This window comes from Cynocephalus volans, chromosome 8 (assembly GCF_027409185.1).
Source record: "Cynocephalus volans isolate mCynVol1 chromosome 8, mCynVol1.pri, whole genome shotgun sequence".
Lineage (NCBI taxonomy): Eukaryota > Metazoa > Chordata > Mammalia > Dermoptera > Cynocephalidae > Cynocephalus > Cynocephalus volans.
Window position 1 is genome coordinate 96,973,570 of NC_084467.1, and position 21,323 is coordinate 96,994,892.

At 42.3% G+C, this 21,323-nt stretch overlaps 1 protein-coding gene across 2 annotated transcripts in view; it reads left to right on the plus strand.

Moving 5' to 3' along the window:
* Positions 1 to 4,781: 4,781 nt before the first annotated feature.
* The window catches only part of AHCYL1 (adenosylhomocysteinase like 1), a 39,480-nt gene continuing 22,938 nt past the window's right edge, over positions 4,782 to 21,323 (plus strand). For both annotated transcript variants that reach the window (XM_063105418.1, XM_063105419.1), the window contains exon 1: positions 4,782 to 5,159. In XM_063105418.1, coding sequence (XP_062961488.1) covers positions 5,040 to 5,159 — 120 coding nt within the window. In that variant the 5' untranslated portion in view covers positions 4,782 to 5,039. The remainder of the gene's footprint in view (positions 5,160 to 21,323) is intronic.

Below are 21,323 nucleotides of genomic sequence, written 5' to 3' on the forward strand. Positions count from 1 at the left end.
TGGAGTGGTGCTCCAGGGGCAGCCTTCACATCCATTACAGTGTCAATGGTGCCTCCCAGAGCTGTGCAACAGGGCAGGTCTGGGACAGAAGGAAGACTGGCGGCCCGCAGAAGCCTTGCCCATCCTGGAGAGCTGGTGGCAGAGCCACTGCTCTGTTCACCTGCTTCCATACTCCCATTGTCACCCAAGATCTCTGCAATTTTCCAGCACCTTTTATTCCAGAGGGCTAAAGTGAGGCCTGGCCGAAAGGAGGTGGAAGGCCTCCAGGGAGATTACAGCCTCTCTCTGGTGGGGAGCCAGGCTGGCAGGGAGCAGCGGGTACAAAAGGTGCCAACTCTGGCTCCTCTGAGATGCAGGGAGTGCCCTCCACAGACATGTCTCTAGCTGACTCCTTATCTCAGCAGCTCCTGTACCCAGACCTGCTTCTCCTCCCATGCACCCCAGCACAGTGGGTGTCACCAGCACCCACCCACGGCTTACCAGGCTTTGCAGGATCTGGCTCTAGCTTTGGCTCTCACTCCCCCTGCTTTGCTGCTCCACCCACCCTGGAATATTTACAGTTTCCATAATATGCCACGTTGTTTCAATTGCACTGCCTTCTCTCAGGCTGTTCCTTCAGGCTGGAATCTCTTCCTTACCTTGTCCAGCTGCTTGTCTGTCAAGATGCAGCTCCAGCAGCATCTCCATCTGTGAAGCCTTTCCCGGTCATCACCTCACCCCCCAATTGCACCCTGTCCCCCATCACCTGCCCCTGGCTAGAGATCAGTACCTCATCTTATTTTGAAATAGAGCTCCCCACACCCTCATAACCTACTCTATCTGCTTCTGTAGAATTGCTTGCTTAACCTAAGTAACTCCATTTTACCCTCTCTCTGACCTGCAGACTACCCTCCCCCCTTCTGCATGAGAAACCATTGACCTTCTCATAGAAACAAGAACCATTGCATAGACACAGGGGCCACATACAGTAAACTATTACATGGGAACAGGAACCGTACACAGTGAACTATTACATGGGAACATACACAATGAAAAGTTGTACGCTTGATTGCTCTAACGGCTCATTCTTGGCTTCTGTGTCCTTGCTCCCTAGCTTGCTTTGTGCACCTGGACAAAACTGTGTGCCAACGGGATGTAGCTTTTGCCTTTAAAAACCCCACAAGACCAAGGCCCGGGGCAACTCTTCCTTGGTTGCTCCTCGGGAGACAGTCGCTGGCCAGCTGGAGTGAATAAACTGCCCTTTTCTGCACGAGTGGCGTGTAAGTGCATTTCTTGTGGGAGGGCGCCTCACAACAATTTGTCTCTGTAGTCCTGACATCTAGCACTGTGCCTGGCACATCTTCAGCATTCAATACATATTTTATGAATAAAAGACTAAATGAATGAATGTGGAGGATAAATTTTAGGGGGAACAAAGAGTGAATGTGATTAACCAGACCAAGCCACATGTGATACTCCAGTGCTACTACATTTCTGTTGACAGCATATCCCTATTCACCTCTATCCTCAGGTCACTCCTTTCTAGAACAGGGTCCCTTCTAGTCTCTGGGCTCTTTGGAGACTTCCCACTACCACACACAACAGGTACATTTGTCCTTGGGTCCTTGCTTGTCTCAAACTCTGACCCCTAGATTGTTCTCATATGTATTTGTGGATTTTGCTGTTCAGAGGGGTGAGCTTGCTAGGACAGGCACTGAGTTAGGTGGACGGGTGGGCTGAAGGCAGGTCATTTCTTGGCATCCATGAGAGACAATGCCCTTAGCTGGGCCCTGTGAGGCCATTTTGCGATTGGGCGGCGGGTAGGGCAGTGTGCCTTGGTACTCACAGATGTTACGTTGTTACACACCCTGGCTGGGTGAGCTCTTTGATCTCCAGCTCACACATGGTGGGGAGGGTACCCTCTGCACCCATGCCCTCTGCAGTAGCTGGTTTCCAGGAATGCCCTGGGCCCTCGCCTGACATGAACCACATAGGCCTATGGCCTTTCCACCAGGGCAGGGGGTGCCGTCTCTCCTGCCTTCCAGTCTGAGCACCTCCGACTCCTCTAGGTCAACTTACCAGCCTCCCCTCAGGCTAGGCATTCAGGTAGTGGAATCTAACCTTCTGGTCTCCTTCTTGGCCCACACTGCTAAGGTACTGCCTCCTCTAGGCCTGGCCCTGTCTTCGCCATCCTTGGCAGCAGCAGAAACAACAGCCAACACTGTGAGCCTGGTGCTAGGGCACACCCGTTACTCCTGGTCCAGAGGGAAGAAAAGAGAGGCTGAACTTCAACTTCCAGGAAGCTCACAGTCTGGATGCTAAAATGCACAGCAGAACTGGGGGACTGAGAGACAAAGCACATAGACATTGGGAGTTTTAAAAATCAAACCCAGAAGATAAACACACCTATGCCTTAACAGATTCTTTTTTTTTTTTTGGAGATGGCCAGAATGGGGAACTGACCCTTGACCTTGGTGTTACAAGGCTGCACTTTAACCAGCTGAGCTAACCAGCCAGACCCCAGACTTATTATCTAAAAAGAAAAAAAAGTTATCTTAAGTCACATGTTTTTCTGTTCCAGGGACTTGGAGTTTTCACCCCTGGTTCCAACAGGCTCTGCCTCTGGTCTTTGAGCAGGTCTCTTTGATTCCTGGGCTCTGATTCCTGGACAACAATTCGGGCAATCCCGCAAGGATGAAAGCTACTGTAGGCCCTATGTCCAAAGAGTCCTGTGTGGGTCAGGTGTGGTTTCTGGCCTCCAGCTGGGAGATGGGGGTAAAAGTGCTTGTCTGGCACCCTTATGGATGAATCTGGTTTTCTGGTCTCCATCTCTCTGACCCTTCTGCTACAGATATGCCCCTGAGAAGGAAGTCTGGATGCTCAAAAGAGTGAGGAGATGAGATAATCCAAATGGTTCAAGACCAGGGTTTGCAAAGTGTGCATCCTTCCAGGTACTTCTGCTGCCCTCATAAACAGCCTCATGAGGCTGGGTGATTGGAATCATGGGATTCTCTGACTGTCTTCTGGGACCCTAGAGGTGGGGATTTCACACTCTCCCCCACCTTGACACAAACCAGTGGGGAAAATGTCATTTCAAACCACAGCTTCCTTCTTGAAAGGGTTGACCCTGTTAAACACCTGGTGGGTTTCTGGATATAAAAATGTGGTCTTGGGGAGGAGTTTAGGAAAAAGGCACTAGGAAGACTTGAATTACACAGCATAGCAGAGAAGAATCTGGCTTCCCCAGAGCAAATCAAGGAGGGAAGGGTGAGGTGGAGGGTTGAGGAGAGGATCACAGGAGGAAGCTAGATTAAATGGCATGGACTAGGGAGCTTTTTGCGATGGTGAAGCCATTGAGAAATCCTGGTCACACAACCAAAATAACTTTTCATAACATTTCAGAAATGTGATTTTAAATTGTTTGCTGTGTGATGTAACCTCTCCCCTGTGACCCAAAAACCTTCATTAAAAGTTCTGCTACATGTAACAATGGGATGTTTTCATGGTCCCTCTCCTTGTCCACATGCAGGCTCCTCAGGGTTTCACATAGGTTAGAATCCCCAGTTCCCAGCCCAGTTCCTGGCACACAGCTGGCATTTGGCATGCCTTAATGAAGTGAATTTAACTGCAGGTACTCAAAAAAAAAAAAAAAAAAAAGAAAAAGAAAGAAAGAAAAAGAAAAAAGTTCTGCTACCTGCTACATCCTTATTTTTGTGGTTGCTTTGGAATTTAGGGGTAGAGATTGAAAGAAGGAGCTGAACTTACAGCAGGAGCTAAGGAAACAGTCACAAGACCAGAATAATGAACAAAATTCCAGATGAGGCAGAAAACTAGTGCCAGAGGTAACCATGAAAAGCTAAATCCCCTCAGTATTTCACAGAAATCCTGGGGAGGGCACTGGACTTTCCACAGGACATGGGAATTGGAGCCAATGTCATTTGAATCTCGAAGGACAAGCTACCTTAGCTGACATTAGGTTACAAACAGGCTTTCCTTCTCCAGCTGAACTAAGCCTTGCAAAAAATAAAATATGTCACATGCACCATCCAGGGTCTTAGCACAAGAACTGCGTATAGTAGGGCTCAGTAAAAGTGTGAATGGTCCGTGAATGCCCTGGATGTCCACTGGGAGATGGCAGAGCCTAATGCTTAGGTGAAGCATGGAGCAGGAAAGCCATTCTGGCCAAGGGCTTCTCCCTCCACCGTCTGACCCATCAGCCCTAACCTAAGGCCACTTAACATCAGCTCTGCGGCCTGAAGGTCTTGTAAACAGATGGAGATGGTGGTGAAGGAGGACACAAAGGGTTATGTAAAAACCAGACTGCTGTGAGCCTGTTCTGCCCCCTATGAAATTAAAGAGGCAAACATTGTCCTTTGGGAAGGGTCTTCTGGTCCAAAGGGTCTGGAGCTGGGGCAGTGAGTGAGTGGGCTGTCTCGGATTTTTCCTAGAAATGGCTGTAGGATATGTCGTGTGGGGCTCTGGTTTTTGCTCGCAAGCATCCTTCTCATGCCCCTCTGAGGCCTCATCAGGAACCCAGCAGCCCATAGACCCTCAGTTCGGGGAATCCTTGCAGGAACCAAGCTAGGCTCACAAGGCTGATAGCGCCACCTGGCGGCGCACATGGCCGCGCTCACCACGGGAAAGAAAAGAAGGAGGGGCGATTTCTGCGGCCGACTCAGCGTGGTGACGTCACGAAGGACGTCGTTTTCCCCGCCTCTTCCCCCTCCTTGGAGTTGCCAGTACTTGACGTGGCGTCACCGCCCTCTACCCTTACTTTGCGTGCGTGTTTGCGTGCGGCGGAGGTGGCGGCGCGGGCAGGTCGGCTCTTCTCGCTGCTGTGTCTGGAGCTCCTGTTGTCACCGTCGCTGTCCGGCTGCCTTAGGCTGCCGAGCAGACGAGGCGCCGGCCGAGCACTTCAGAAGCCCACGTAGCTCGGCGCGGGGCCCGGCGGGAGGGTGGACGAGCGCGTGTCTGAGGGCGCCGCGCGGGCAGGAGGGCAAGGGCCTGTGAGGGAAAGAGGCGGGGGCGGCGTGTCAGCCGCGGGCCGGACTGGCCGGGGGATGTCGATGCCTGACGCGATGCCGCTGCCTGGGGTCGGGGAGGAGCTGAAGCAGGCCAAGGAGATCGAGGACGCCGAGAAGTACTCCTTCATGGCCACCGTCACCAAGGCGCCCAAGAAGGTGCGGGGGCTCTGGGTGGCGGCGGGGGCCCGGGCTCCGGCCTCGCGGAAGGGGCACGAGCACACCCTGGTCCGGCCTCCGGGTAGTTCGGGACTTAAGGAGCTAGGGGTGGGGTGGTCGGAGACTCCTGTGGTGGTGTACGGGGTGGCGAGTGAGCGGCCCCAGGCCTATCCCGGGCTGAAAAGGCCGCCCCTAACCTCGCTCTCCTTTGTCCCTCGGCCCTAGTCCTCCAGGATCTTTTTGAATCCCGACAGGGCCAAGCTTTAAATTTGCGGCTGAGTTTTCCTGGATGAAGGGGCTCGAAGACGAAAGTGGGAGAGGGTGAACCAAATCAGCTGACCCCTGTGACCAGCCCAGGGAATGAGGGTCTAAATCTGGCAGAGCTTCTTCGGACAAATCTTTGGGAGCAGTGGCCAGTTTTATCTAACAACTGCGTGATAGCTTGGAGGCAAGAGAAAAGAATGCGTGGAGGTAGTTCTTTTATGCAGGTGAAGGCAATGAGGGCAGCATGAGATTGAAAAGCAGACTGTGATTTTCACCTAGTCTTCCAGTTGCTTCGACATATGTAAGAAATTGATATTTGGAGATTGGTGACAGCAGACACTGTCATGGATACAGGTTGATCCTAGAGTCATGTGAATAGATCACTTAGGCATCCCTCGAGAAAGGAGCTTGGGTGGGTTGGAGTGGTGGGTGGTAAGGAATGATTGCTCATTCTTTACTGCACTTATTGAGGCAGAAAAAGTTTGGTCTGTTGTGCTGTGGGTTGAGACCAAAGGACATCCTTCTAATTCTCTTGTAAATGGCAACCTTTGGAGGTTTTAGTCTAACTAACTCTCTGAATGGTGGTATTGGGATCTCTAGTTCTTTCTGATCATTTACTGCCAACCACATCTTGCCTTTCCACATACCTGGCACCCAGTTAACAGTAGACCAGAGAACCTTTGCAAAGAGGTGACCTTTCTGAAGACAATGAGAACCTGGATAAATATTTCCCTCCTGCATAAAGATAGTGTGTGTTAAGGTTCTCTGCCTGCAGTGTTTAATGGGATATAGGGCTTGTACAAGCTGAACAAAGCAAGGTTTGCGGGAATAGTGACAGTCCTTGAGGCTCCTATACCTGAACTAGTTAAGCTGTCTTAAGTGTGAAAGATGGCTTTTTCTTTTTAAGTGAATTAATCTATCCCTCCAGAAATCAAATGCGAGATTAAAAAGACAAGTCATTGTTGTGTGTTTTAGCTCTGTTTTCTCACAAAGTTTCTTACCAACAGTGCTCTTAAAAGGTTATGGAAGATCCCTTGATTTTAAGGAGTCTGATTAACCTTATTTTTAGTGCTCAGTTCAGCTGACTGCTTTGTTGGGGCAGTAACCCTTTGTATTCTACACTGTTTTTTGGAGAAAGTCACAGTCCTTATAAGCAGAATGCTTAAGGGTAGTACCTCAGATCTGAGTTAGGCGAAAGAATGAGAAAACCCTGATACCCTAATTCCCTGTGCTCTTTCTTTTCCCATTAGCCCCTGCTCTTTTGCCTAGTTGCTTCAGAGTATTAAGCATCTTTAATGTTGCTTGCCGTTTAGTAAACCTACAATCTTGCAAGTGACCCTGTTGATAAGACAAAGTCTGTATTGTAAACTCCAATAAAGACAGGGACTCTCATTCACCATTGTAGCCATTGTGCCTAGCTCTGTACCTAGCATATAGTAGGTACTCAAATATTAATTGCTCACCTGGCTAAATAGTAACTGAGATGTCCGTATGGCTGCCTACCGGGAATAAATATCCCTTTTCCTCTCTTCTTCCCAGGAGGAATATTGCTAATGTGTATTGTCAGGCCAATTGCTAATGCTATGAGAGACTCATATTCCATTAGCTAAAAGAAGCAGTCTGTGCCAGGAATGTGGGAAGACCCTGTTGTAAGTTTCCAATTGCTGGTAAATGTGCCCCCATGTTTCTTATTAATCTTGCTGTTTCTGAGCTTTATTGTTTAGCATTTATGCAGCACTTTGTATTAAAGTACTTTATGATGACTAATTACCCTGGTGATGATAAAAGACATTTAGTTAATGGACTAGTCAAGGTCACATAGCAAGTCCTAGGTAGTCCGTTTTTCAAAACTTCTCCTGAATTGAACATTATAATTTAAGTCACTTTTGTACCTGTGCTGTGTGTTGATGATGTAAGAAAGCATGGGAATAATAAGAAGAAAAAAAGTAGCTTGGCATGGTACTGAATGTTGTGAAAAAAGGGCTTCTTCAAATGGTATAGTCCTTCACTTAACAGGGATTCTAGCCTGGCTCTAGACCAAGTAATCCTTGGATCATTCCAAGTTCTGAGGCCCCTCAGGGACTGAGGACATTCCTAGTGCCAGAGGATGTAGGTTACTTCAGGGTGACCTGGCTGGTTCTCAGTGAGATCAGATCCCAGTGTTACTTTCTGGTCGGCTTTTATTCACTTTGTTCACTTTGTTTGAGGTAGAATAGAGTGATTGTTCATCAAGTAAAAGCATAGATATCTGGATTCTTCAACTGTAATCGTGATTTACTGAATTTTGTATACCCTGGGGGTCTACCACAGTGCCGTGTACATAATAGCACGTGTTGGTTTGATTCAAGGCTTGAGATGCCTGGTTGTCAAGAAGCCAACTAAATGGGTACTACCTTAAGCAGTTAGCTTCTCTGCCTCATGTATCAAATAAGTCCCTGTTGTTGGGAGTTAAGATAGCAAAAGTGATTTTTAGAAAGAAGTCTGTTAGGGATCCACTTACTGGCAAGCCCCCCACCCCAAAAGTCTGTTAGTAAATGAGGATACTTCAAAAAGTTTATGGAAAAATAGAATTAAAAGATAACACAAATCTTTCCATGAACTTTTTGAAGCACGCTTATATTTATGCTCCCTCTTTTTAATGAGTATTTGAGGTGTCTTATAACACTAAACACATATATGATATAAATAGGAAGTCAAAACTATAGAAAGAAGAGAAAAATATTGTTAACCCTGAGGGCTTAAGATAATTGATGAGGTTGATTGTCAGGTGCAACTCTAAACTTCCTAGCAGCCAGATGATAAAGGAAATCACAGAGTTAGAGGCTCCTTAGCAGACATGGGAAATGATACATGCAGATTCCTCAGGAAGACAACTTTTCCTGACAGAGTTCTAAAGAAAATTTTTATGCAACCGTATTAATTGCTGTAGTATGATTCATGTGGTAATGCTTGTTCACAACTGTCACTGGTGATTTTAGATGGTATGGATAGGAAAATTTGAGGTGAGAAAAGGAGTCCTTGAGTTAGTAGGGTAAGCATATATTTTACCACAACTGAAGATCCTTGTTTAATGTTGGCAGTTATCAGTCAAACCAAATAAGTCATCTAGTTCCTCATAATCATTGGTTACTTATCCATATTTTTCTGCTACTTTGTGTTGCAGAGGTGATAACTGTCCTTGGACCTTTGGAAATTGACATTGTGTCAAGTTGATTTTTTTTCATAGAGTAAACTCAAAATCTCCAACTTGTTGATGAAACCTACAATAGACATGTTTCTCTGGAAGCCCTATCAGAACATTTGCTATTCTCTGAACTTCTGAACATTTGGGAGTACTCTTTGTGGTGATACATTAGGCATTTGACCTAGGATCTGTATGGTCAGACCTTTACCACCAGCAAAATACAGGAGAGGAGAACACAAAAGAAACTACTTTTGCTTATAGTGCTTTATTTGAATAAAGCAGATGTGGCACTAATTGATCAGAAGGGTCAGCTGAGACTTAGGAAGCATACCAAGTAGAGCCCCTGTGAATACTGCTTGGATATTAACCTGATAGGTGAAATCCAGGATGCTCTTTTTCTCAGGGTTTTCTTAGGGCTAATTCTTGTTGTAATTTTATAGAATTTACACCAGTACTTCTCAGAATCACTGAGAAGAGATTTGATCTGTTGACATTTCCTGTCTTCTCCACATCATTAGTATCTCTTGATTCTTTTTTAGAACGGCTACTGTTTTAGTAGCAGTCTTTGAACAGGAGTCAGGGATGTAAGAAGATCCTCTTTTTTAGATTTGTCCACAGATAGTGATTACGTCTCTTTTTCTTATTTGGTTTGATTCAGTTAGTTACACTCTAGCTTCCAAATTACTTTGTTCCAAGTTCCTTTAGACTTTTAGCTTGTAACAGAGAAATCTATTCTTTGTCTAGATCTTTTGCTGGCAAGATTACAAATGTGTACCTTTTGTTTTTATCAGAGGGGTGTCATTTGGATCCAGTGTGTGTTGTCCAATATTCTTTTAAAGTTGTCCTTAAGGGTATTTTGATGCATAGAGTCATGTAGATCTTTTGTTGCCTGTGACTCCTGGTAAGTTTACTTCACCTCAAAGTAGTTAATGATCTATAAGCAATCACTTTAATGCCTTCTTGGAGTTGTTATTTAAAAGAACTGGCTAATAAAGGTGAATCATTTATACTTATCTGTTTCTTAAGTTTGGCAATGTGAATATTAAATTTTTATAAAGAAGAGCCACCCTTGTTATACTGAACACATACTTCATTATAATTCAGAGCTGAATAATACCTCAGAATACATCCCACTGAGGTGGGTCAGAAGCATCCCTGTCATGTATGAAGGACCACACATTTACGTAGACCAGAGTTTTTTCCAACCTGAGAATCCAAAGTTGAAGATAGATTCTTACCACAAATTTTTCTTCTGATTCTTGTCAGCACTGTCAGTGGTGAGCAGTGTGGTAAACAATTAATAAAAATTCACAGAGTGTTATAACACCAAGGTCAAGAGTTCGGAACCCTGTACCGGCCAGCAGCCAAAAAAAAAAATTACGTAGAACTGCAATCACCTTTTCTCTTTTGATACCATATTTTCCTTAACTTACTCAAGTAGTTAGTTCTCTTATTGTCCCACTGTTGCTTGGCTGTTACATAAGACCTCTTTAGCTTCTCCTTTTTGCTCCTAAAACTGTGAGTTGTAGTACAATGTAAGTTAAGCACTTAATTTTGGGAGTCAGGTTTACCTTCAGTCTCTACCATCTAATAGCCGTGTGACCTTAGATGAGTGACTTAACCTGTCTGAGCATTCCTTTTCTTGTCTATAAAATGGGGAATAATGAGAGTACTATCTATATAGATTTGTTGAGAGGATTAGCATTTAGTAAATACTAATTAGTGTTTTAATACCTTTATTACCTACAATGACCATATATCCTGGTTTTCCTGGTACAGTTCTGGTTTGTACCTGTTATCCCAGCATGCTGTCCAGGGAGTGCCTCCTTATACTCCAAAAAATACCCTGGTTTATGTGGTCACCTTATTTATAACTCTCTGGATGATGTGACATGATAGTTCAAATGAGAGCCAAATTTCGAATTATTGTTAAAGAGCCAAAACAAAGATATTTCTATTGAAATGTCTTTTTAACAGGAAGAAATCTTCCCTGACAAAAATATTAGTTTATGTAGAAGTTACACCTATTAAACACTAAAATATTTGTTGGTTACTGGGGGTGTGTAGATAATGAGGGATCATAGAACTTGTGGTGGAAGTGAGATGTGCTCTACCTCACCACTCTCCCTCCCCACCCCCCATAATAATAACACACTTACAGCATGTGGGTGTTTGTCAGTGATTGGGCTAGGCTGAGTTCAGGAGTTTTTTTCTCAAACTTCAATAGTTTGGGGGTCTTCTCAAACTAGAGTACTTGAATTACACAAAATAATTCTGAAAATTCTTCTGAACTGTGGCTTTATTGTTTTAATACCGTCACCTTCAGATCCCATCCCTCTGTACTCCCAACTCCCTCCCCCAGGTTCTGTTTCTCACTACTCTAAACTGTCTGCTCCTGATTATCTATAACTGATTTTCTCCTGCAGAAATGTGTGACCTTTGCTCCACAGCAATTAATTACAGAACTCGGGGGGAGCACCCATGTCTTTGTTGAGACTCAAACTGGTTTCATTTTTGTCTTTATCTCTATTCAGTTTTTCTAAAGGTTTCAGCCTGGTGCCTTAATCTCAGAATGTGTATAATGATTGGTACTGCTTAGTAGTTATACATGGGGCTTAATCATTTACTACCCAACAGGACACAAAGTAAAAAAGTTTAATGAATTACTGGTAAAGGGTAGTGTTTGGAATCCTGGGGTAGAGATTGAGAAAAGGATTGACAGAAGTAGAGGACTTTCTAAGCATGCTTCTGCTTTCTTGCCACAAAAGCCCCAACAACTCAGCTTAGGTGCCTGTGTACTTAGCCTGTGGGGTTTAATGGGCTTAACGTGTTCTATTGTACCAGCCCAAGCCAGTTCACTTCTTTCAAAATGGACACCCTGTACTAAGTTGTGTGATGGAAATGAACCTTAATAAACAGGAGGGGTTTGGAACTGCTTACTGTTCCATGCTGTTCATCTTGGACCTGCCTCAGGCTTAGTTCTTTACAATCTGAAGAACTGCGCAGCAAGAGCACACCTTATTGTTCATGTTTTTTCTCTTCTCTCCTGAACCTGTGAGTGTATGATGGCATCGGTGGAATCCCACTGAGTCTGTGTGCTCAAGGTGCCAAGGAAAATGCTAATGTGCTGATTCGCAGTGGTGCGCAGCTCTGTGTGAGCTTAATAGTGAATTGGTGGGTGGCAGAGTGAAGGGGCTGAAGGCCTGGAGGAGATGAGAGTAACTATGGTTCATTCACTCAGACCTCCTGAATGAAGCTGTTCATAGTGTGTTTTGAACAAAGACAGGATTTTGGCAGTTCTGTTTTTAATAAATGCTCCAGCTTTTCCAGTACTTATTAATTGTACTAAGGCAAACCTTTTAGGCACAGGTTTTCATGGACATAATGGGAATTACTTTAGCCCTTTCCTTCAGGACGGGCTGTGACCAGTTTCCATCATGGACCCAGGAGCCTGAAATTAAAAAAGAGACCTATCAGAAAAGTTAGTAGGACAGAGATTCTGATCTTCCCTCTTTGACCAGTCCCACCCTGTCTCCTTCCTCAACGACTTTCAGGAAAATTTATTTAGGCTATAATGACTGTTAGCTTTATTTTGGCAATGTAGAAAAGAGACATTTGCCTTGAATTTTCAAAATACACACCCTCATCTGTGCTTCTAATTTCCGAAGAGAGGTCAATAAATAGAAAAATTTGAATGGAAGGTAAAGAATTGAAGTAAGCTTCTCTTTTGCTTGTTTGAAGGAATGCTCTTGAGAGTTGTTGGATTAGAGACTCCGGGACAATGGTTCTTAATCTTTTGGGTCACAGATGCCTTTAAGAATTTTATGAAAATCATGGCTCTTTCCGCAGAAAAATTCAGAAGCACAAAAATTTGCATACCCTTTCAGAGGCCTTATGGGACTCCCTGAAACTTATCCATGGATCCTGGGTTAAAAAACCCTGATTTAGAAGGTCAGGCCTGTAAGCCACAGATTCTCTTTCCTTTACAGGTCCAGAAACTGCTAAGTTGCCAGCCTGCAGTTTGTCTTTGTGACTTGGAACAAAGCTGAGGTTGTTGGTATTGTCACCCCTCTCTTTGGGATGATCCTCAGCTTCCCAAGAGACTCATTATAAATGCCTTGAGGGTTCAACTCAGGAACTTGTGCGCACATAGTGAGACCAGCATTTCAGCAACTTCTGGAGGTTTTTGTACTGTGTCAACCCCACTGCTCTTCATATGAAGTATGTTTGCTCCTAAAGCTCCAGAGTTGATTCCATGGGAGTGTTTGGAATAGGGAGCTCACATACTAGACTGAGTATCAAAACTAAACAACATAATTTGCTTCCCTGTGTCTCTCAAAAATAGGTTTGATCTCAGTGTAGCACTTCTCTGACTATTTTAAGGACTGACCTAATGATATCTGAATCTGCTTATTTGGTTTCTCTAGATGGAACATATGGAGGGCAAGGACCATACCTCACATATATATATAATATTTACTGCCTGGCATATAATACTGTCAGTAAATGTTTATTGAATAAAACAACATGAGATGGTCATCCCTAGGAGAAAGTAAGTTGGACTCACATGATGGCACTTTTTCTTTTAGTTAGCCGGGGTTGTATTTCTAACATAGGTCCCTCCCACGTGGGTGATAAGGGTAGCAAGAATTGCAGGTGAGAAATTGATGAGAATTTCCAACAGCTTAGTAGATTCCTTTATAACACCAAAAATAGGAAGTAAGGGAAGAGACTTCTGAATAAGAAGCCTCCAGCTTCTTAGCTCAGTAGTTTAGGGATAGGCAGTGGGCTTAGGGCTATCCTTACACATAACGGGGAAGGTAACTTGAATTTCTCACCATCAAACCAAACAAGTTTTAAACTCTTAGCATTAGGGGTACTGTGGTTTACACGTGCTCTTGATTTAAGGAGGCTTTCACTTAGGGTGTTTGAGGTTTGGGGACCAGTGATGAGTTGAACAGCTTGATTTTGAAATGTATGTTGGAACCTTGAAAGTAATAAACAACAGCTCTGCCTGGCAGTACTGAGCAAACTTCTGGTTCTTCTTCTTCTGCAACCCTGGATGCCCTTTCTGAGCCAAAGGCTGAGCTCAATGCTCAAAAGCTATATGTGCCTTTGCCTTTGAAACATACCTCCTTTAGAATTGCATTCTTCTGGGAACTGGGCCAATGCTTGTCCTAGCCAGAAGCTTGGGATCTAGTTGGCACTAAATTTTGTGTTATGTTGCTTCCTTATAGTACATGACTTAGGATGGATTCAGGGGAAAGGGAGACCTTCAGAATTTTGCTACTTTGGAGGTTGAAATAGGTACTTCATAGAGATGACAAACGCATTCAGTTGCTTTGGGTAACTAATTCAGTTTCCTGTTGGTGGCCAGGTGGTATCCAACTTCTAATTCAGTACTTGAGTTTTTAGTGTCCAGGTTTGAGCACCAGGCTTCTTAGCAAGCAAGACATGAAGATTCCCAATGTTCACTTGTTATGGGGAGTAGCCCAGCTGGCTTGTCATGCTGGAGTAGATGAATTGTGAATGTTAAATGTACTGATCAATACAGTGGCCTTGGTAACAGACTTGTAGCTGCTGTAGAATCTGTTTACTTCGGGTTTGAAACAGAAAAGAAACTAAGCTGGTTGGGGACATGGTGTTCTCAGTGTATTAAGCTGTATTGTAAGTCCAAGGAAAACGTATCCTGGAGGGGCTGACCTTATTGCACCCCTTCCCTAGGATTTCCCAGAGGGGAAACATTACTCTGGGGGTAGTTTCTGTTTTTCTTTGCCAGATGAGAACAAATTAAGGTTGGCAAAGGCTTGGTTCTTAGTGGAGGTCGAGTAAAGGATGTTTACAAATCATAAAGGTTAGAAGGAGAGTATTATATTGAGAACCACCTTATTTCTCTACCTAGTTTGTAATTAGGAGTGGATAATTAATGAGAATAGTTTCAGCCCTTGCATTCAGGAGAAGGAAACTTTCGTATTTGGGGAGTAGGGAGCTCATAATTCTGCACATTCTTTTCTGACTCCATAGGGAGGGGATTAGCTGAGTTCTGGGCATGGTTAGAATGAGAACACTTTGCCAGTTTTTTACTGAATTTGGACCAAGTCATTATAAAAATGTGGTCTCTATCTTCCCCCAGAAAGGCTATTTGTCATGTTCTTCTAATAACTCCTTGTGGATCCATCTGATGGATTGTCTCTGTACCTGACAGATGGAGTTGTTACTAAAGGTAGATTCTCTACTTCCTTTGCATTATTTGTTTTATCTGTGATAAAACAAATAGGCATATCTAATGTTGCCTGTGTTCTTTGAGTTGCTTTATTAAGAGTCTTGTAAACTCAGTGTGCTTGTGTTAGCTTTTGCAGATCCTTCTTAGATTGTTTCTTAGATCAGTACTTCTCATGGGTGGGGAGGAGTAGAAGTTATCAGTCATGTAGGGAACTTTTTCAAAGTATTCATTACTTGGGGCCTAAATTAGACCTACTTAATCAGAATAGGGGCAGAACTAAGAGTAAGGGGGCAGATGGAGAATGGGTTGGCACTGTGAAACATCTTCCCCAGATAAACTTGAAAGAACCCAGATTTAGAACCACTCTTTTAGATTATCTAGCAGGGCTGGCCAAAATTGTCATTAAGTTGGATATTGGGATGGTAATGCAGCTACCAACTATGTGGGATGACTTTGATTATGAGGAAAAATCTTGTGCCTCATGTGAGAAGTCCTTACTCTACTTCTCCCAGGTATTCAGAGTAAGCCTTGACCAGAAATCAGACAGCCCTGTGTGCTCAGGATTGAGTACCTGCTGTGTTCCAGGACTTGTGCTAAGTGCTTAGGATACATCAGTGAACCAAACTATCTTGGAGTGCTTATTTACATTCTTGTGAGGTTATTATTTGGATCATTTAAATCTAGTGTAGTGGTTCTTAACCATTTGGGGTTTGGAGCCCTGTCAGAGCTGTGTATATAGTCTAGAAAAATGCACCACATATACATAACAATTTCCATGTAGCGTGAAGTTGGCAGCCTGAAGCCCATCCATGGACCCGAGGCTAAGAACCTAGAACACTTGTCTAGAATTGAGGAAGTGGTGATTGGGATAAAGCAGGGCCCCGAGTTGGGTGTTTGGGATTGTTACCTCCTAGCAAGACTAGGATGTAGTTTCTTCATCTGTATAGCCAAGGCAGGTTGCAAAGAACTCAATGGTATCTCTAGAAAAAGAGGGAATGGCCAGGCCTCCTCTAAGCCAACAGCATTTCTTCAGTCTATATTCTATTTGAAATGTTAAGAATAATTCTGACTTTCTCTTCTCACTCCCACCTCTAGTTTCTGGTTGGCTGGGCTTCCTGGATTCAAGGGCTTAAAAAATGGGTCAGAATATGAGAATTTCCCTAACATGCTAATTTATATTCTGAATTCCTGGACAGAGAGTGATAATAAAATTAGAAAGATCATAAAGGTCATTTTTTTTTTTTTTTAAGTTCTATTTTGTCGATATACATTGGGGCTGATTATTGCTCCCCATCACCAAAACCTCCCTCCCTTCTCCCTCCCCCCCGCCCCCCCAACAATGTCCTTTCTGTTTGCTTGTCGTATCAACTTCAAGTAGTTGTGGTTGTTATATCTTCTTCCCCCCCACCCCGGTTTGTTTTTGTGTGTGTGTGTGTGAATTTATATATTAATTTTTAGCTCCCACCAATAAGTGAGAACATGTGGTATTTCTCTTTCTGTGCCTGACTTGTTTCACTTAATATAATTCTCTCAAGGTCCATCCATGTTGTTGCAAATGGCAGTATTTCATTCGTTTTTATAGCTGAGTAGTATTCCATTGTGTAGATGTACCACATTTTCCGTATCCACTCATCTGATGATGGGCATTTGGGCTGGTTCCAACTCTTGGCTATTGTAAAGAGTGCTGCGATGAACATTGGGGAACAGGTATACCTTCGACTTGATGATTTCCATTCCTCTGAGTATATTCCCAACAGTGGGATAGCTGGGTCGTATGGTAGATCTATCTGCAATTGTTTGAGGAACCTCCATACCATTTTCCATAGAGGCTGCACCATTTTGCAGTCCCACCAACAATGCAGAGAGTTCCTTTTTCTCTGCAACCTCGCCAGCATTTATCGTTCAGAGTCTTTTGGATTTTAGCCATCCTAACTGGGGTTAGATGGTATCTCAGTGTGGTTTTGATTTGCATTTCCCGGATGCTGAGTGATGTTGAGCATTTTTTCATATGTCTGTTGGCCATTTGTATATCTTCCTTAGAGAAATGCCTACTTAGCTCTTTTGCCCATTTTTTAATTGGGTTGCTTGTTTTCTTCTTGTAAAGTTGTTTGAGTTCCTTATATATTCTGGATATTAATCCTTTGTCAGATGTATATTTTGCAAATATTTTCTCCCACTCTGTTGGTTGTCTTTTAACTCGTTAATTGTTTCTTTTGCTGTGCAGAAGCTTTTTAGTTTGATATAATCCCATTTGTTTATTTTTCCTTTGGTTGCCCGTGCTTTTGGGGTCGTATTCATGAAGTCTGTGCCCAGTCCTATTTCCTGAAGTGTTTCTCCTATGTTTTCTTTAAGAAGTTTTATTGTTTCAGGGTGTATATTTAAATCCTTAATCCATTTTGAGTTGATTTTAATATACGGTGAGAGGTATGGATCTAGTTTCATTCTCCTGCATACGGATATCCAGTTATCCCAGCACCATTTGCTGAAGAGGCAGTCCCTTCCCCAGTGAATAGGCTTGGTGCCTTTGTCAAAGATCAGATGGCAGTAAGTGGGTGGGTTGATTTCTGGATTCTCTATTCTATTCCATTGGTCAATGTGTCTGTTTTTATGCCAGTACCATACTGTTTTGGTTATTATAGCTTTGTAGTATAGCTTAAAGTCAGGTAGTGTTATGCCTCCAGCTTTATTTTTTTTGCTCAGCATTGCTTTGGCTATGCGTGGTCTTTTATTGTTCCATATAAATGTCTGGATAGTTTTTTCCATTTCTGAGAAAAATGTCTTTGGAATTTTGATGGGGATTGCATTGAATTTGTATATCACTTTGGGTAGTATGGACATTTTCACTATGTTGATTCTTCCAATCCAAGAGCATGGGATATCTTTCCATCTTCTTGTATCCTCTCTAATTTCTCTCAGCAGTGGTTTGTAGTTCTCATTATAGAGATTTTTCACATCCTTGGTTAACTCAATTCCTAAGTATTTTATTTTTTTGGTGGCTATTGTAAATGGGCAGGCTTTCTTGATTTCTCGTTCTGCATGTTCACTATTGGAGAAAAGAAATGCTACTGATTTTTGTGTGTTGATTTTGTATCCTGCTACTGTGCTGAAATCATTTATTAATTCCAACAGTTTTTTTGTAGAGGTTTTAGGCTGTTCGATATATAGGATCATGTCATCTGCAAACAGGGACAGTTCATAAAGGTCATTTTATTGAAACTCTGGCTTCAAAAAACTTACAGAAAATCACAGAAGAAGTTAAATGAGGAGCTGATGAAATAGCCAAAGTGTAAAGTTTAGAGAAAGATGATAGGAAAAGGAGGGCAGAACTCAGAAAGATAGTTGACTCAGCCGGTGAACCAGGTAGCCAGGAGAGCAGCTTCCTCCTTAAGCCAAAATGAGCAGATCTGGGACTCAGACCAAAAAAAGAAGAAGATTCATTTTCAGTCTTGAAGTGGTCTGTCACTTGCTTTATTATTAAATAAGACCCAGGATAAAAAGGGGAGGGCAGATAAGGGTTTGTTTTATTTATACCAATGTTAATGTCAATGTCCCTGGAAAAGTTGGTGTTTGACATGAAAGAAGAGCCAAACCATGCCTCAGGGTTAGTACAGTGTGTAACATGTATTACAGAAATATGAATGAAATTTCGTTTGGGACACTGGGAGAAAGAATTATGTAGGAAGACACAGCCAGAGTTAGAGGTTGAAGCACAGTGAGCACACAGAGTCCTGTGCCAATTCTGCCTTTACCTCCCTGAAATCTGATCTTTAGTATAACCACAGGTCAAGATCTCTTTACTTTGGGTGATCTTTACCAAGATATTCTTGTTTCTCTGCCTGAGATCTAAGAGGAACTTTCCATACCCACTCTGAAAGACTGCTGAATAAGGGCTGTATTCAAGGCCCTTCCAAACTAAACTTGTATAAACTCAGATCCCATTAGAAAACAGAGCCAGCAGTCCTCCCAGAGGAGTCAGGAAGCTTTACATGGTTCCAGTTATAACTGCTCTCCAGCATATGGAAAAACTGTTCTGCTATGAGACCTTCCAACCTGCTATTAATACAGCACATCTCATTGTTTGCTCAATGATGCAGTAAAGCTGAGGCTGCCTCATCTAGGGGAACATAATCACACACCAATTATCTTTATTTTCTATTTTTAAAGAAGCCCTTTAAATGACCAAAGGAATTTCAGACTTCACTTTCTAGGACTGTTTAAATCTGTTTTGCAGTCCTGTTCAGCTTGTGAAGCAGTATAGTTATTAAAATCTGTTACTCAATTTTTGGAAAATTTTGTTCTTAAAAACCATATAATCAGAAAATTTTCTTCACTTATTAATTACTTTATTTTTAAAAAACATTCTTTTGGCTTTATTAAAGTATAATTGACAAATAAAAATTGTATTCAAGGTATGTAATGTGATGCTTTGATGTATGTATACATTGTAAAATGATGACAGCAGTTAAGCTAATTCACATATTCATCACCTCACAGTTCTCTTTTTTTCTTTTATGGTAAGAATACTTAAGATCTACTCTCTTAGCAGATTTCAAGTATACAATACATTATTATTAACTGTAGTCACTGTATATTAATAACTGCAACAATAGTCCTGTACATCAGCTCTCCAGAACTTACAACTGCTAGGGTTCATTCTTTAACCAACATCTCCCCATTCCCACCATCCTCCCACCCCTCCTGGTAACTACTTTTCTACCCCCTGTTTCTATGAGTTCAGCTTTTTAGATTCCATATATAAGTGAGATCATTTAATTGAGTGCTTTAAATAAAGGTCTGCCATAGCTATGAAACCAAGATTCAATAATCATAGATCGTGTAAGTTAAATCCAGAATACTTTAATGAAAGTAAAGGCCTTACAAGAACATTTTAAGTCATAGTAGAGTCCGTTAGAGAGGTGGTACCAAAAAGTGGGAACACATCAGTAACCAAATTTATCTTTTTTCTTTTTAAACTTGGGGGTCCCCAAATTTTATATAACTCTTTTCGCATTGGGAAAATTCAACTTTGCTAGATCTTTCAGACATGTTATAAGATGTGAAGTAACTAGGAGAGGGTGATTTCTGAGTGGCACACCACAGTTGTGAAAGGAACTTAGTGGAATGGTTTCAATTTAAGGGCATCTTCTCCTTAAGGGATTGTGCTAAGTGTTAGTATGTGAAAGAAAAATCCCCCCCATCACCATTTAGCACAGGATAAATAAACCCCTTTATAAAGCACATTTAAAATGCATTCTCTGTTGCATGTTTTAAAGTATGGTAACTTCTTATGAATTTCCCAGGTGACCCCCCCACAAAAAAAAATCGGTCATTTTTAAACATACCAAACTGAAAATCCCCTTGTATAAATACAGATAGAATTGATGCAAATAGGAAATCCTGAGTTAATTTCTTTTGCCCTAGTAAAGTGGTCAGGATTAGTTTGCCTTTACATTCTCTTCCTGCCCCCTCCATCCCTGAAAGACAATGGAAGTATATGCCAGAAAGGAGTATTTTGCTTTCAGTGTTTGGGCTCTGCTGTTCCCTCCTCACCCTTCCAAGTCTGAGGAGCAGTACCTCTCAGTGGCAGTTCATTGGCAACTTTAAATGTTTTTTCTTTGCATCATTTTACTTTTCCTAAAATTAATCAAGATATTGGAATTGAAAGAATTGTCTTCCTTCCCTAAAGCTCACAAATGTTTATCTGGTATTTTAAGCTCAGAAAGATTTAATGCAACAGCAGACTATTCTGTAAACTGACCCTTTGAAAATAAAGAGGAAAGTTGCTCTTTCTCCAGCCTATTCCAATAGAATGAAAATAGTACTGGGCTTATAGGTGTTTTTTTTTTTTTTTTGCTTTTTCAATCTCAGTGTTGGTAGCAAATTGCTTTAAGCAAATCACTTAACCCCCACCCCTGTTCTGTTTTCTCATCTGTGAAGTGTAGATGCAGCACTCAAAGGATTCCAGAATGTTTTAAAAATACAAATCCTCTGTAAACCTTAAGCCACTAATGTTGAGGCAGAGCACTTAAACTAGAAAGTAATAGAAATCTAGGCATTCAGGATCTTGGTATTCACTATATTAGTAAGTGTGGGTTTCAAGTTTTTCTAATCAGCTTTAAGTAAAAATCCTGATCTAGTACTCTCAGTTGGTTTTACCAGTTAGGCTTATTCTTTGCATACCAAGAGTTAAAAATGACTTGGAAAATATCAAGATCAATAATGCTCTAGCAGTGTTATTTATTGATAAAATTTACCAAATAACTTTTCCTGTACAAAATTTAATTTTGACTTTTGGTTTGCATTGCAATGTAAAGCAAGAGATCTTTATCCTTGTGCTTCTGTCCATTTTACTTGTTAGAAAATGGCTGTTCAGAAAGAAAGTCATAAGTCATGAAAAGCCAAACTTTTGTATTCTGGTCTGGGAAGTAGAGAGGATAGGGGGATTATACTGTATTCATTCTGGAGCAATAGCTAACTTATTTTTAAATAGACC